Below are 13,752 nucleotides of genomic sequence, written 5' to 3'. Positions count from 1 at the left end.
ACAGCCAACAGCACAGCGACACAGGCCCCGTGGCCCACCCACGCCCCTCCCCTGCCCCCTGGCCGCTGCAGCAGGGGCCAGTTCCTCTGCCAGAAGCCCCCCACCTGCATCCCTGATTGGCAGCGCTGCGACGGCCACCAGCACTGCCTGGACGGGTCGGACGAAGCCCACTGTCGTAAGTGTTACACACAGAGTGTGGATGACCTATGCTCCTCATGGGGCCTATGTCAGTCAGTCAATACACAGATGTGAGTGGGGACTTTCAAACTGGCCAAAAGGGTGAAACTCTTAGCCAACCCTGTAACGGTGTTTATTCAAAATGCACAAAATGTTGTAAGAAACACAGATCCACAACAAGACTAAGACACTTGAACGTTGACATTTCATTCGGCGTGCCAAGTAAACCTCGAAAAGGAGATGTGCTTCTCACACTTGTTTCTCTTCCCCTTTTCTCTCTTTCCCTTCCTCCCCGTCTTCTCCCCCCCTCACACTGTCTGGTAGCCACGCGCGGGCCTCTGACGTGTGTTAACGGCACGCGCTGCGCAGACGGGGAAGCCTGTCTGCTGGACGGTGAGAAGTGTGACGGCTTCATGGACTGCTCCGACCACAGTGACGAGGACAACTGCACCTGTGAGTCTTCAGTAGCCAGGCTTCTTCCTCACTTAAAGGGAGACTCGGGAATATGACATCATCCTGCTTTACAGACGTCAACAAAACAGTCCTCAAATCTGCCCAAGGAAGACTGCCTCTATTGGCTCTTGAAACAGCTAATAGTGGCAGTCCTGGCCAATTATAATGTTATTGTTGTTTATTTCTGTAAGCAGGAAGTGGCTCTGCTGTGTATTACGATGTCATATACTTTTAATGAAAATCATGTCACGCCCCCAATCAATTTACATAAGCGAAGTCTTCACTCATCTTTTCACTTGTATCTCTCCTCTCTAACGTTTGTACTGGGGGTGGGTTTCTGACCTGTCTCTCTGTAGCCGACTCTCTGGTCTACAAGATCCAGAACCTGCGGTGGACGGCAGACTTCTCTGGTGCCATCACCCTCACCTGGTCCAGACCTAAGAACCTGCCCCTGGCTTCCTGCTACTTCCTCATCTACTACAGGTCAGTCAGTCTGTGTGTTTTGTGTGTGTGTCCAGGGCCAGCTCTAGCCTTTTGGGGGCCCTAAGTAAGATTTGATTTAGTGGCCCCCCTCTTGACGGCAGAGAAGAATTTACATTTTAAAGTTAATTTCCTGCAATGCCATGGGGCATAGAGAAAATGTTGCAGTGTTAAATCAAGTTTTCTGTAATTGTATTACAATTTTATAACACATTGCAATTCTACTCATTTTGCCATGAGGCGGAGATGCAGTTTTAAAGCAAATTTCTTGCTATATTACACATTTCACCATGACTTTGACATTAATATGATATCTGCGTCAGAATGACTAAGAAAATCAATGGGGGCCCCCTGGAGGTCAGGGCCCTGGGCCCGTGCCCTGTCAATATTCGGCCATGATTACTACAAGTTTGGCCGGTGGCCCCTAAGCGACCGCTTATGTTGCTTATGCGCGTATGTGTCTAATTGTGTGACTGTGTGTCTGACTGTGTGTGTTTGTGTATCTGTCTCTGTGTGCTAGGCTGGTGGGCACCCAGCAGTGGACCTCCATGGACACACACAGCAACAAGAGCAGCTACACGCTGTCGGTGCTGAAGCCAGACACCACGTACCAGGTGAAGGTCCTGACGCAGTGTCTCAGCAAGCAGCACAAGACCAACGATGTGTTGACCCTGAGAACGCCCGAGGGATGTGAGTAATGTTCCAAAATCCTACCACCGCTGAGCCTCTCACGTCAAACAACCGTTTTTCCTGTAGTTTCTTGTCTTGCTGACACAGACGGAGGATCACACACTATGAGATTCTTCTCTTGGTCGCGATGATTCTCGGTACCATGCCGCTGTCTCGCGAAAACAATGATGTGGTTAGATTGTTAATGTAGCTAGAACAAGCTGTGGCTCAAAGCAGCCTCAAATAACATTTTCAGTCAGACATTCGTGCTTGCCACGCAGAGTTGAAATACCTACTCAATACATTTTGAATTGAACAACGTTGCTTGTGGCAAGCTCTCATTGGCTATTGCTGATCACCGTTCTTTAAATGGAGAAGGAGGGGAGAGATGAGAGGGGGGTGGGTGTTGGGGAGGGGAGAAAGAGAAGGGAGAGAGCGAGGGAAAGGTAGAGGGAGCAAGACAATCGTTTCACTGTGTCTGTTCACAGCAGAGGATTTGTCGAAGGCTTGATTTCACACATTGTCCATGTGTTTAGTGTGGTTGTTTTTCACACCCTAGTTGAATGCACTGCTTGTTAGTTGCTCTGCTAACTGACAGGCAAAAGGAGTAATGTAGATTTAGGATTATTATCCAGTACCCAGATTAAGCCTACCCCTGGACTGGAAGGCATGGAGAATCTCTATCGAAATGGTCTTGGAAATACCCATTAATGTTTCTCTCACTTTTCTATCACTGTTGAAGTTTGTGGCCTGCCTGCAATAGTGTTTTAAGCTATGAATTGAATATTATGGTGCATTGACAGTACGGTAATGTAATGGTTGTTGCAGTGCCTGATCCCCCCAGAAACCTGCAGCTGTCATGTGACAACGGAGAGGACGGCACGGTGGAGGCCTCGTGGAGCGTTCCGGACAAAGCCCACGGCCTGATCCGGGAGTACATTGTGAGTTAGCCTGCCCAGACACTGGATGGTGTTTCCTCTGGTAAACTTAATAACTGCCTCTCCATTCTTAGTGTCATGTCCTGAGCAGTAGGTCTGTAAGAAGAGATGGAAACATATGGACATCCAATGGCTTTGAGCGGGTGCTGGATATCAAAGTTAATGTTCATCAGCAAAATATGAAAGACTCCACACACTGCGATGTGGGTTTATTATTAACATGAACAATGTTTCAACCCTGTTTTGCCTGTTTTGTTTCTCTCTTTATGTGTGTGTGTGTGTGTGTGTGTGTGTGTGTGTGTGTGTGTGTGTGACAGGTGGAGTACAGTGAAAAGGGTGTGGAGTGGTTCTCTCAGCGAAGCACTGGCAACGGTGTGGAGGTCAAAAACCTACAGCCCAGCACTCTGTACAAGTTTAGAGTAAGAGACCTGTCTTTCAGAGCAGCTTCATAGTGACATTTGCCTTCATAACATGAAGGTAACGTGAGCTCTTAAAATTGTTGAGTTGTGAACCTGTCTGATCAGTTCTAAACGTGTGTTTTCAGGTGGCAGCAGTGACGGGTCGAGGTATGGGGAACTGGACTGAGGTTAAATCCATCATCCCCAAGAAAGGTATGACAGAATCTCTCATGATCATTGCCTGACAATTTATAATATGGCATGATGATAGTTTGATACATTTGACAAATTCTCTAATTCAGGGTTTCTTAAACTATGGGTCAAGACCAAAAGTGGGCCCTGGGCATGTGAGAGGTGGGTCGCAAGTTCTAAGAATGCTTCTGTAATCACATGATATTTCTTTTTAGTTTGGGTTGTGGAGATTTGGGTCACCTGAGGATGGAACATTTCTTATTTTGGTCTGGAGCTGCGGCAGGAAGCTTAGTGGTTAGAGCATTGGGCCAGTAACCGAAAGGTTGCTGGATCGAATCCCCGAGCTGACAAGATAAGAATCTGTCGTTCTGCCCATGATCAAGGCAGTTAACCCACTGTTCCCCGAGTGCCGAAGACATGGATGTCATTTAAGGCAGCCCCCCCACCTCTCTGATTCAGAGGGGTTGGGTTAAATGCGGAAGACACATTTCAGTTGAATGCATTCAGTTGTACAACTGACTAGGTACCCCCCCTTTCCCTTTCCCTAATCCTTCAGTGCGCTTCCTCTACTGTTTGCATTGTGGAGATTTACAGTGTTGTATCGCCCTCTGCTGGCTGCCAGTATGTAGTTGTCGTATGTATTGGAGCTGATACTTATTGTGTCTCTCTCTCTTAGCTCTGCCACCCCCCTCAGTTATCACCGATAGCATCACAGAAGACTCGATGAGCCTATCTTTCAGCTTTAACTCCCAATATGAGGTCAGTTGGTGGCGTGTGTGTGTGTGTGTGTGTGTGTGTGTGTGTGTGTGTGTGTGTGTGTGTGTGTGTGTGTGTGTGTGTGTGAGAGAGTTGGTGCTTCTGTGTTCTAACTTGCCCTATAATTGTTCCGTGGGTGTGTGCAGGTGAGGCAGTATGTAGTGGTGCTGTCCTGGGTGTTTGATGCTCACGTGAAGGAGAGCAGGAACTACACTGTGCGAGGCAGCATACTGAAAGGTAGGCCCGTCTGCCTCTAGTTTCTGAACAGTTAAACAGCAAGTGTTTTTCAAACACACAACTTCGTCATACGCATCACATACACACACTTCTGTGTTTTCAATATCCTAACCCAACTCTGTCGGTCGGTCTGTCTGTCTCTGTATCTACCTGTACACTTGCAGCTGCCAACCTGACCACGGGGACCATCTACGAGGTGGCTGTGTGGGCCCAGACCGGTGTAGGAGACAGCCCCACAGCCCTGTCCCGCCAGCAGACCAAAGGCACCCAGCCGGAGCCTCCCCTCCTCAAGGCCCGGGCCCTCAACCAGAGCTCTGTGGACTGCAGCTGGACTGTAACCGGATCCCCTGCACAGGTAACACCGGCACAGCATGACAGCTACTGTATTACAGACATGGGTCATGTTCATTAGGGCACACAACGGAGAACATCATTCAAATTTTGGGACCGAAAATGAGCGTTTCTTATTGTACAAGTTCAGGTAGTCCCTATCCGTTCTCTTCTATTTGGTGCCTAATGAACATGACCCTGGGTTTAAGTAGTATCTGTAGTATACTTTCAAACGCTTCAGGCATTTGATTGAGCCTGTCTCGAGTGCCTGATGGGCGGGGTTTGCGCTATTCCATTGGTTCCAGGCAAGATCAATTAAGCGAGTCCCCACAAGCAAACTATAATAAGGAATTTCATAGATGAGTCATAATTGATTGGATGTGTGAAGCGCTTTTCCAGATGCTCAAAGCTCTCCATAGTAAGGGGGGAACTCGACTCATCCACCGCTACTGTGAAGCGCGCGGCTGGAGTAGGACAGCTCCCTGTGCAGCCAGTCATGTACTGTGTGGTTGTCTGTCTGTACAGGTGTATGGCATCTTCTTTGCCACCTCCTTCTTGGACCTGTACCGCAGCCCTCACAGTGTGAACACCAGCTCTAGCAGCCGGACCGTCACTGTGGACAGTGATGAGCAGTACCTGTTCCTTGTGAGTTCACACCCTTATTCCCCTTCACCCTGATTCCTCTCTCAATGCCTCAGATACAGAATCAGAACACTTTATTGACATGCAACACAGTTGGCTAGGGATTTTTCGTTCTTACCCCAGATTCCATTTTGGTTTTAAACTGTACTGAACTGTAAAATGATCGACTGCAGAAAATCCGCTCACAGTTAACCTATGTGTGCATTTTTGGTTTCTAAAGAACAATATCTGTGTGTTTGTGTGTGTGCGTGTTCACTTGTGTGTGAGTGACAGGTGCGGGCCATCTCTCCCTACCTGGGTCCTCCCTCTGAGTATGCGGTGGTTAAGATGATTCCCAACGAGCGGCTGCCTCCTCGTAACCTGCACAAGGTGCGCGTTGAGAAGACCCAGGCTATGTTGAAGTGGCAGCCTCCCTACGACTCCCCCAGCGCCCCTCTGGTAAGGTCATCCTCACACACCCTCGAGCGTCAGCTCTTTCAGATACATTTTGTCTGGTTCCTGGGTTAAAGTGATAGTTACCTTTTTTTGAAGTGAGTTGAAGCTTAAACTTCAAAACAGACCCAGAGTGTGGATTGCACTCTCTCCTTGTCCATAGACTTCTTTCAGTGTAAAGAAACTTTATTGTTTGAAAATTGAGTGAACTATCCCTTAACCTCTATGGGCTAGCGTGCCACCCGTGGTGCACTCCATCAACAGCAGGTGCATTTCAAGAGCGGCAAATTTGAATCCAAATAAATGTCAAAATTCAAATTTTTCAAACATACAACTATTTTACACCCTTTGAAAGATAAACATCTCCTTAATCTAACCACGTTTTACGATTTCAAAAAGGTTTTACGGCGAAAGCATAAATTTAGAGTATGTTAGGACAGTACATTTACAAGAGTTGTGTGTAATGTTTTGTCAAGTCAAAGACAGGGTCACCAAAACCATAAAACCAGCTAAAATGATGCACTAACCTTTTACAATCTCCATCAGATGACACTCCTAGGACATTATGTTAGACAATGCATGCATTTTTAGTTCTATCAAGTTCATATTTATATCCAAAAACAGCGTTTTACTATGGCATTGATGTTGAGGAAATCGTTTCCCTCCAATAACCGGCAGTCAAGTCAGCGTCACAAATTAAATAATTAAAATTAGAAAACATTGGTAAAATATTATATTGTCATTTAAAGAATTATAGATTTACATCTCTTGAACGCAATCAACTTGCCAGATTTAAAAATAACCTTACTGGGAAATCACACTTTGCAATAATCTGAGCACTGCGCCCAGAAAAATACGGCGTTGCGATACAGACTAGACGTCATGTTGGGGAGATCTAAAATCGAAAATACTATGTAAATAATCCATTACCTTTGATTCTCTTCATCAGATGTCACTTCCAGGTATCACAGGTCCATAACGAATGTAGTTTTGTTCAAAAAAGCTCATCATTTATGTCCAAAAATCTCCGTCTTGTTAGCACATGATCTAAGCCAGCCGGACTTCTCGTCATGAACGAGGGGAAAAATATATTTCCGTTCGTTCAAACATGTCAAACGTTGTATAGCATAAATCATTAGGGCCTTTTTTAACCAGAACATGAATAATATTCAAGGTGGACGAATGCATACTCTTTTATAACGTATTGGAACGAGGGTACCCAACATGAACTCGCGCGCCAGGTGTCTAATGGGACATCATCGTTCCATGGCTCTTGTTCGGTCAGATCTCCCTCCAGAAGACTCAAAACACTTTGTAAAGGCTGGTGACATCTAGTGGAAGCAATAGGAAGTGCCAAAATATTCCTCAGCCCCTGTGTTTTTCAATGGGATAGGTTTAAAGTCAATACAACACATCAGGTATCCACTTCCTGTCAGAAAATGTCTCAGGGTTTTGCCTGCCAAATGAGTTCTGTTATACTCACAGACACCATTCAAACAGTTTTAGAAACTTTAGAGTGTTTTCTATCCATATATAATAAGTATATGCATATTCTAGTTACTGGGTAGGATTAGTAACCAGATTAAATCGGGTACATTTTTTTTATCCAGACGTGCAAATGCTGCCCCCTAGCCCTAACAGGTTAAATAAAGCCTCTAAAAACTTGACTGACCAGGTAATATACAGTACACCTGATATAGTAACATGAACAGTTGTCCCACACAAACCATAAACCTGTGTGTCCATGTCTGGACCTCTAATGACACCCTATTCCCTTTTTAAGTGCACTACTTTTGACCAGGGCGCTGGTCATTAGGGTGCCATTTTGGATGCGAACACGTCTGTCGTTTATTGTTCTTTTGTTGTATTATTTTACTGTAAACTGTGTTGAGATTGTTAAATGCACTTTCAATAAAGTTTGATTTGGATGTGTCCGTCCCGTGCAGACGTACGCGGTGCACCTGAAGGACGTGGTGCGTAAGACTGAGAGCAGCTACAAGCTGACCACCCAGAACAACACGGTGGAGTACTGCCTCAAGGGCCTGGAGCCCGGGGGACACTACAGCGTCTCCGTCCGCCTGCGCAACATGAGCAAGGAGGCCAGCTACACGCTCAACACAAGTACGGCCTGGCTTATGCCCCGGGGACGGGCGCGTTCCGGGTCATCTTTATTGCAGTCGACGATCAGTTTTCTTTCCCACAATGCCCAGAGAGGAGTTAAAACATCTCAGGGGTCATGTTAGTGAGATGTAGAGATCTTCTGGGAAGTGCAGCCCGACTGCAATAGAGAGAGACAACCTGGAACGCCCCCACCATCTGTTATATAGTGGCTGGGGACTAGTCAGGGCTTCTTGTACACTGCTCAAAAGAATAAAGGGAACACTAAAATAACACATCCTAGATCTGAATGAATGAAATAATCTTATTAAATACTTTTATCTTTACATAGTTGAATGTGCTGACAACAAAATCACACAAAAATAATCAATGGAAATCCAATTTATCAACCCATGGAGGTCTGGATTTGGAGTCACACTCAAAATTAAAGTGGAAAACCACACTACAGGCTGATCCAACTTTGATGTAATGTCCTTAAAACAAGTCAAAATGAGGCTCAGTAGTGTGTGTGGCCTCCATGTGCCTGTATGACCTCCCTACAACGCCTTGGCATGCTCCTGATGAGGTGGCGGATGGTCTCCTGAGGGATCTCCTCCCAGACCTGGACTAAAGCATCCGCCAACTCCTGGACAGTCTGTGGTGCAACGTGGCGTTGGTGGATGGAGCGAGACATGATGTCCCAGATGTGTTCAATTGGATTCAGGTCTGGGGAACGGGTGGGCCAGTCCATAGCATCAATGCCTTCCTCTTGCAGGAACTACTGACACACTCCAGCCACATGAGGTCTAGCATTGTCTTGCATTAGGAGGAACCCAGGGCCAACCGCACAAGCATATGGTCTCACAAGGGGTCTGAGGATCTCATCTCGGTACCTAATGGCAGTCAGGCTACCTCTGGCGAGCACATGGAGGGCTGTGCGGCCCCCCAAAGAAATGCCACCCCACACCATGACTGACCCACCGCCAAACCGGTCATGCTGGAGGATGTTGCAGGCAGCAGAACGTTCTCCACGGCGTATCCAGACTGTCACATGTGCTCAGTGTGAACCTGCTTTCATCTGTGAAGAGCACAGGGCGCCAGTGGCGAATTTGCCAATCTTGGTGTTCTCTGGCAAATGCCAAACGTCCTGCACGGTGTTGGGCTGTAAGCACAACCCCCACCTGTGCACGTCGGGCCCTCATACCACCCTCATGGAGTCTGTTTCTGACCGTTTGAGCAGACGCATGCACATTTGTGGCCTGCTGGAGGTCATTTTGCAGGGCTCTGGCAATGCTCCTCCTTGCACAAAGGCGGAGGTAGCGGTCCTGCTGCTGGGTTGTTGCCCTCCTACGGCCTCCTCCACGTCTCCTGATGTACTGGCCTGTCTCCTGGTAGCGCCTCCATGCTCTGAACACTACGCTGACAGACACAGCAAACCTTGCCACAGCTTGCATTGATGTGCCATCCTGGATGAGCTGCACTACCTGAGCCACTTGTGTGGGTTGTAGACTCCGTCTCATGTTACCACTACAGTGAAAGCGCCGCCAGCATTCAAAAGTGACCAAAACATCAGCCAGGAAGCATAGGAACTGAAAAGTGGTCTGTGGTTACCACCTGCTGAACCACTCCTTTATTGGGGGTGTCTTGCTAATTGCCTATAATTTCCACCTGTTGTCTATTCCATTTGCACAACAGCATGTGAAATTTATTGTCAATCAGTGTTGCTTCCTAAGTGGACAGTTTGATTTCACAGAAGTGTGATTGACTTGGAGTTACATTGTGTTGTTTAAGTGTTCCCTTTATTTTTTGAGCAGTATATATTAAAGGAGTTAAAGGTAGAGCGCCAACAGATCTAGGGAAACCACATTCAAAACCCAATGGGGATTGTTTTAACATGAACATAATTGTATGAATGTATGTTGTTAAAGTTGTTTCCTTCTCTGTGTGGACATAGTGCCCCTGCCTGCTCCAGAGGCTCTGAAGATCCTGACGGAGAAAGACCATGTGTTCCTCTTCTGGAAGAGTTTGGCCGTGAAGGAGAGGAGCTTCAATGAGAGCAGGGTGAGGGACACACACAGCTGTCTCTCCCTGTGACGACAGATCAACCCCACTGTCTTTTAGTTCCTCTGATATTCACCATCAATGTCTGTTTGTCTGTCTGTCTGTCTTTCTGTCTGTCTCTGTCTGTCTGCACGTCCGTGCTCGGTGTCTCTCCGCAGGGCTACGAGGTGCACGTGTACGACAGCTTGTCCAACTCCACCGTGCTCCTGGGTAACACCACGGAGACCTTCTTCCGCATCAGCAGCCTGCTGGCGGGCCACAACTACACCTTCTCTGTCCAGGCCCGCTGCCTGCTCAACGGACAGCTGTGTGGCAAGTCCGCCCTGCTGCTCTACGACCAGCTGGGACAAGGTGAGAGGGGGAGGATGGGAAGTTATAGGACAGATTTACAAAGATCATGCATAAATCCTAAACGTCGGTTTCAGTAACAATGTGTGGTGACATTCATACAACAGAAGGATATGAGTTATCACTCTCAATTGATGGATATGGTGATAGTTTTCCGTGTTAATCTTCCTTCATTAATCAACTTTGTGAGATAAAAGTATATAAAGAATCTCTCATAATGGCTCCCTCATGTACTGTATGCGCATTGTCAGTCACCACTCACCAGGTCTACCCCCCTCCTCTCCCTTGCAGGTCCCAGTGAGGCAGTGCGGAGCTCTGGCCAGTCAGGGGACATGGCAGTAGTGGTGGTGCCGGTGTTGTTCCTGCTGCTGCTGGGGCTGTGTGGGGGCCTGGTGGTCCTGTACCTGAGGCACCGCCGCCTGCAGAACAACTTCACTGCCTTCGCCAACAGCCACTACAACTCCCGCCTGGGCTCGGCCATCTTCTCCTCTGGGGACGATCTGGGTAAGACTCCTTGGTTAAGTTCTATATCGAAGTAGCCCCACACATCCGTAGTTGCGTTGCTCCCTTGTTTTGTGCTCCTGTGCAGGACGCTTGATGTTACTGTTGACTGTGACGGTTGTAATGGAGGTTGATGTTATCAGTCTACACTGTGTTGAACTTGAACCACACTGTCTTTATTTGTGAACTGACACCCATAGATAATCCCTCTCTACGTCCGTCTGATTGGCACGGCTTTTGATCAAACATTTCTAGGGCCCGGAGTTTCTCCTGACCGTGTGACCTGACCATAAAAACTCTGGGCCCCAGTTAAAGGCTGTGCTACTAGGGACCGTGGTTTGTCCTTGTCAGGTCCCATCGTCCGGTGAAACTCCTGGCCCCACTCACAAACCACATTTTTGCATGATCTGTTCTGATGCAACTATCATGTCCTTCTTCCCTCCTCCGTTCATCTCTCCTTTCCCCGTCCTCCTTAAAGGTGACGATGACGAAGATGCCCCCATGATCAGCGGCTTCTCAGACGACGTTCCCATGGTGATTGCGTAGTGGGACCACCGCTTCACGTCGTCTTCTTCTTTTCCTCCCTATCACTCTACTACACACTCTGCCCTGCCTGTCCCAACCCGTCACCTACGCGCCGGTGCCCACGTGGTATGACAAAAGGTCAGAGGTCAAGACAGAAGGTGCGCCAACACTTTTGTCAACCAACCCACTCCGAGAAAAAAGTCTTATTGGATTCAGGATCAAAGGAAGAAAAATGAAGCGCAACGAGAGAGATTTTTTAAAATAAAAATATGATGCACTTTTTTTGGATGCGCAAGAACTTATTTTTTTATACATAATATATATATATATATATATTCGGTAAAAGGACTTTGTTGAGCGGGAGCTGATGCTAACTGTGAAGGATCGTGAGTTTGTCAGGCGAGTCGCGTGTTAGAGAAAATCCCCTTTTGAATTCCAAACTCACTCCATAAAGAACTGTTCATTGCTTGAAGCCAAAATAACCACCTAGCAAAAAACATCCAATGCAGAAAAAACACACACCTAATACTGTATAAGTTTTAAAAAATTATGTTTTACAAAGAAATGCTTCATTAAAAAAAGTGAGGAACTCAAGCTCTTGATACAGCATAAATGAACACAGTCTTCATGGTATTTATTCATGGTACGTTGTTCAGTGTCCGTACTGAAATAGATCTGAATATGTTGCTGTCTGTTGGAATGAGATCACTTTAATCTGTTGACATTTGGTTTGAAACTGTCCATTAGCCTAAACACAACAATTGGCTTCCGAGTAACCATCCAATGAGTAGCGATGAGATGAAATCCATGGCACCATGCTGTGTCTTATAGATTCATGTTCCTCCTACCACCAGCACAGGAGTGGCTGTAGTCAACTCAGCAGTAACAATAGTACCGAAAAGTTATTCCCGTTTACTGTGTTATTAACTCCAAAACGTCAGCTCGATCATTCTGTTGTGTTTCTCTACTCGCAATGCTGCATCGATAATGCTGTAGGTGGATCTATAGGAAAATAGTTAGATTTGAATTGGTTTTATCAGGACCACCACGGTGTAAATATTATTACGACCCAATTAGCTGCCGCTAGTTTGTAGTGTTTGGAACGTTTGTCTCCGATGTTCTCAGGGAACTGGGTCTTTGTCTGGTCTGACACTGGCGTGGTACCATCATCTGAGTCTTTCACCAACACTCAGAACCCTCACTGAGGTACTATAGTAACCCTAGGGGCAATGATGAGCATGATGTTGTAATGACGTCATTTTATGCTTGTAAACTGGTTTTCTGGTTGAGAAGAAGTTATAAAACCAGATTACAAGGAACTTGTCTCTGTTACAACAAGAAAACAATGTATTTTTCATGACGAGAACAAGATGTCATGGGAAAGAAGTCACATTTTGGTTGTTGTGGTTGCTGTTATTCTTTTTTTTAACAAGAAATGTATACTTCTGATCTACAACCTGATGATAATGACATTATAATGACGTAATGGAAACCACTTTGCTTGCTGGGATAGCAGTATGATGTTTAGGTCACAGTGAGGGAGACTGTCCAGCTCTGTCTCACTGTGTAGCCAAATGCTTCACGTCAATAGGATGTGACAAGCTTAAGAATATTTTCTTTTCTTTTTCCCTTTCCCATCCTATTGTGTAGTCATGAAACGTGTATTTTCGTCTATGCTAAAGAGCCATTTCAATTGATGTAAGGTATGATGCTTTTATTCATTGACCAGTTTTTGGGTTTATTTGTAAATTTGTTCATGAATGTACTTTATATCTGTGATTTTATGGCTTTGAGGCGATGTGGAAACCGGTGACGTTACTAGTCCCCCCCGTTCTACCTCCCACCCCCCTTCTACCTCCCACCTCCCTTCTACCTCCCAACCCCCTTCTACCCCTTCTACCTCCCACCCCCCTTCTACCTTCAACCTCCCTTCTACCTCCCACCTCCCTTCTACCTCCCACCCCCCTTCTACCTTCAACCTCCCTTCTACCTCCCACCTCCCTTCTACCTCCCACCTCCCTTCTACCTCCCTTCTACCTCCTATCTCCCTTTTACCTTCAACCTCCCTTCTACCTCCCACCCCCCTTCTACCTTCAACCTCCCTTCTACCTCCCACCTCCTTTCTACCTCCCACCTCCCTTCAACCTCCCTTCTACCTCTCACCTCCCTTCTACCTCTCACCTCCCTTCTACCTCTTACCTCCCTTCTACCTCCCACCTCCCTTCTACCTCCCACCCCCCTTCTACCTTCAACCTCCCTTCTACCTCCCACCTCCCTTTTACCTTCAACCTCCCTTCTACCTCCCTTCTACGTCCTACCCCCCTTTTAACTTCAACCTCTCTTCTACCTCCCTTCTACCCCCCACCCCCTTCTACTTTCTACCTTTTTTTTTTTTCTCCCTCCTCCCTTCTACCGCCACCTCCCTTCTACCTCCACCTCCCTTCTACCTCCCACCTCCCTTCTACCTCCCACCCCCTTCTAACTTCAACCTCCCTTCTACCTCCAACCTCCCTTCT

At 46.8% G+C, this 13,752-nt stretch overlaps 1 protein-coding gene across 1 annotated transcript in view; it reads left to right on the top strand.

The window, feature by feature from the left end:
* LOC106580924 (sortilin-related receptor) overlaps window positions 1-12,714 on the top strand; it is a 91,560-nt gene extending 78,846 nt beyond the window's left edge. Inside the window, 17 exon segments of the mRNA XM_045703672.1 lie at window positions 1-175; window positions 502-630; window positions 987-1,113; window positions 1,631-1,800; window positions 2,608-2,720; window positions 3,035-3,136; window positions 3,262-3,328; window positions 3,984-4,066; window positions 4,210-4,300; window positions 4,465-4,655; window positions 5,156-5,275; window positions 5,546-5,710; window positions 7,651-7,825; window positions 9,756-9,862; window positions 10,021-10,213; window positions 10,502-10,714; window positions 11,190-12,714. The exon segment at window positions 1-175 is cut by the window's left edge and continues 2 nt beyond it. Of these exon segments, the coding sequence (XP_045559628.1) occupies window positions 1-175; window positions 502-630; window positions 987-1,113; window positions 1,631-1,800; window positions 2,608-2,720; window positions 3,035-3,136; window positions 3,262-3,328; window positions 3,984-4,066; window positions 4,210-4,300; window positions 4,465-4,655; window positions 5,156-5,275; window positions 5,546-5,710; window positions 7,651-7,825; window positions 9,756-9,862; window positions 10,021-10,213; window positions 10,502-10,714; window positions 11,190-11,257 (2,289 nt within the window). The 3' untranslated portion in view covers window positions 11,258-12,714.
* The last annotated feature ends 1,038 nt before the right edge of the window (window positions 12,715-13,752 follow it).

Source organism: Salmo salar, chromosome ssa20 (assembly GCF_905237065.1).
Source record: "Salmo salar chromosome ssa20, Ssal_v3.1, whole genome shotgun sequence".
Classification (NCBI taxonomy): Eukaryota; Metazoa; Chordata; class Actinopteri; order Salmoniformes; family Salmonidae; genus Salmo; species Salmo salar.
Note: the sequence above shows the minus strand (reverse complement) of the source record. Positions and strands in the feature narration are given on the sequence as shown.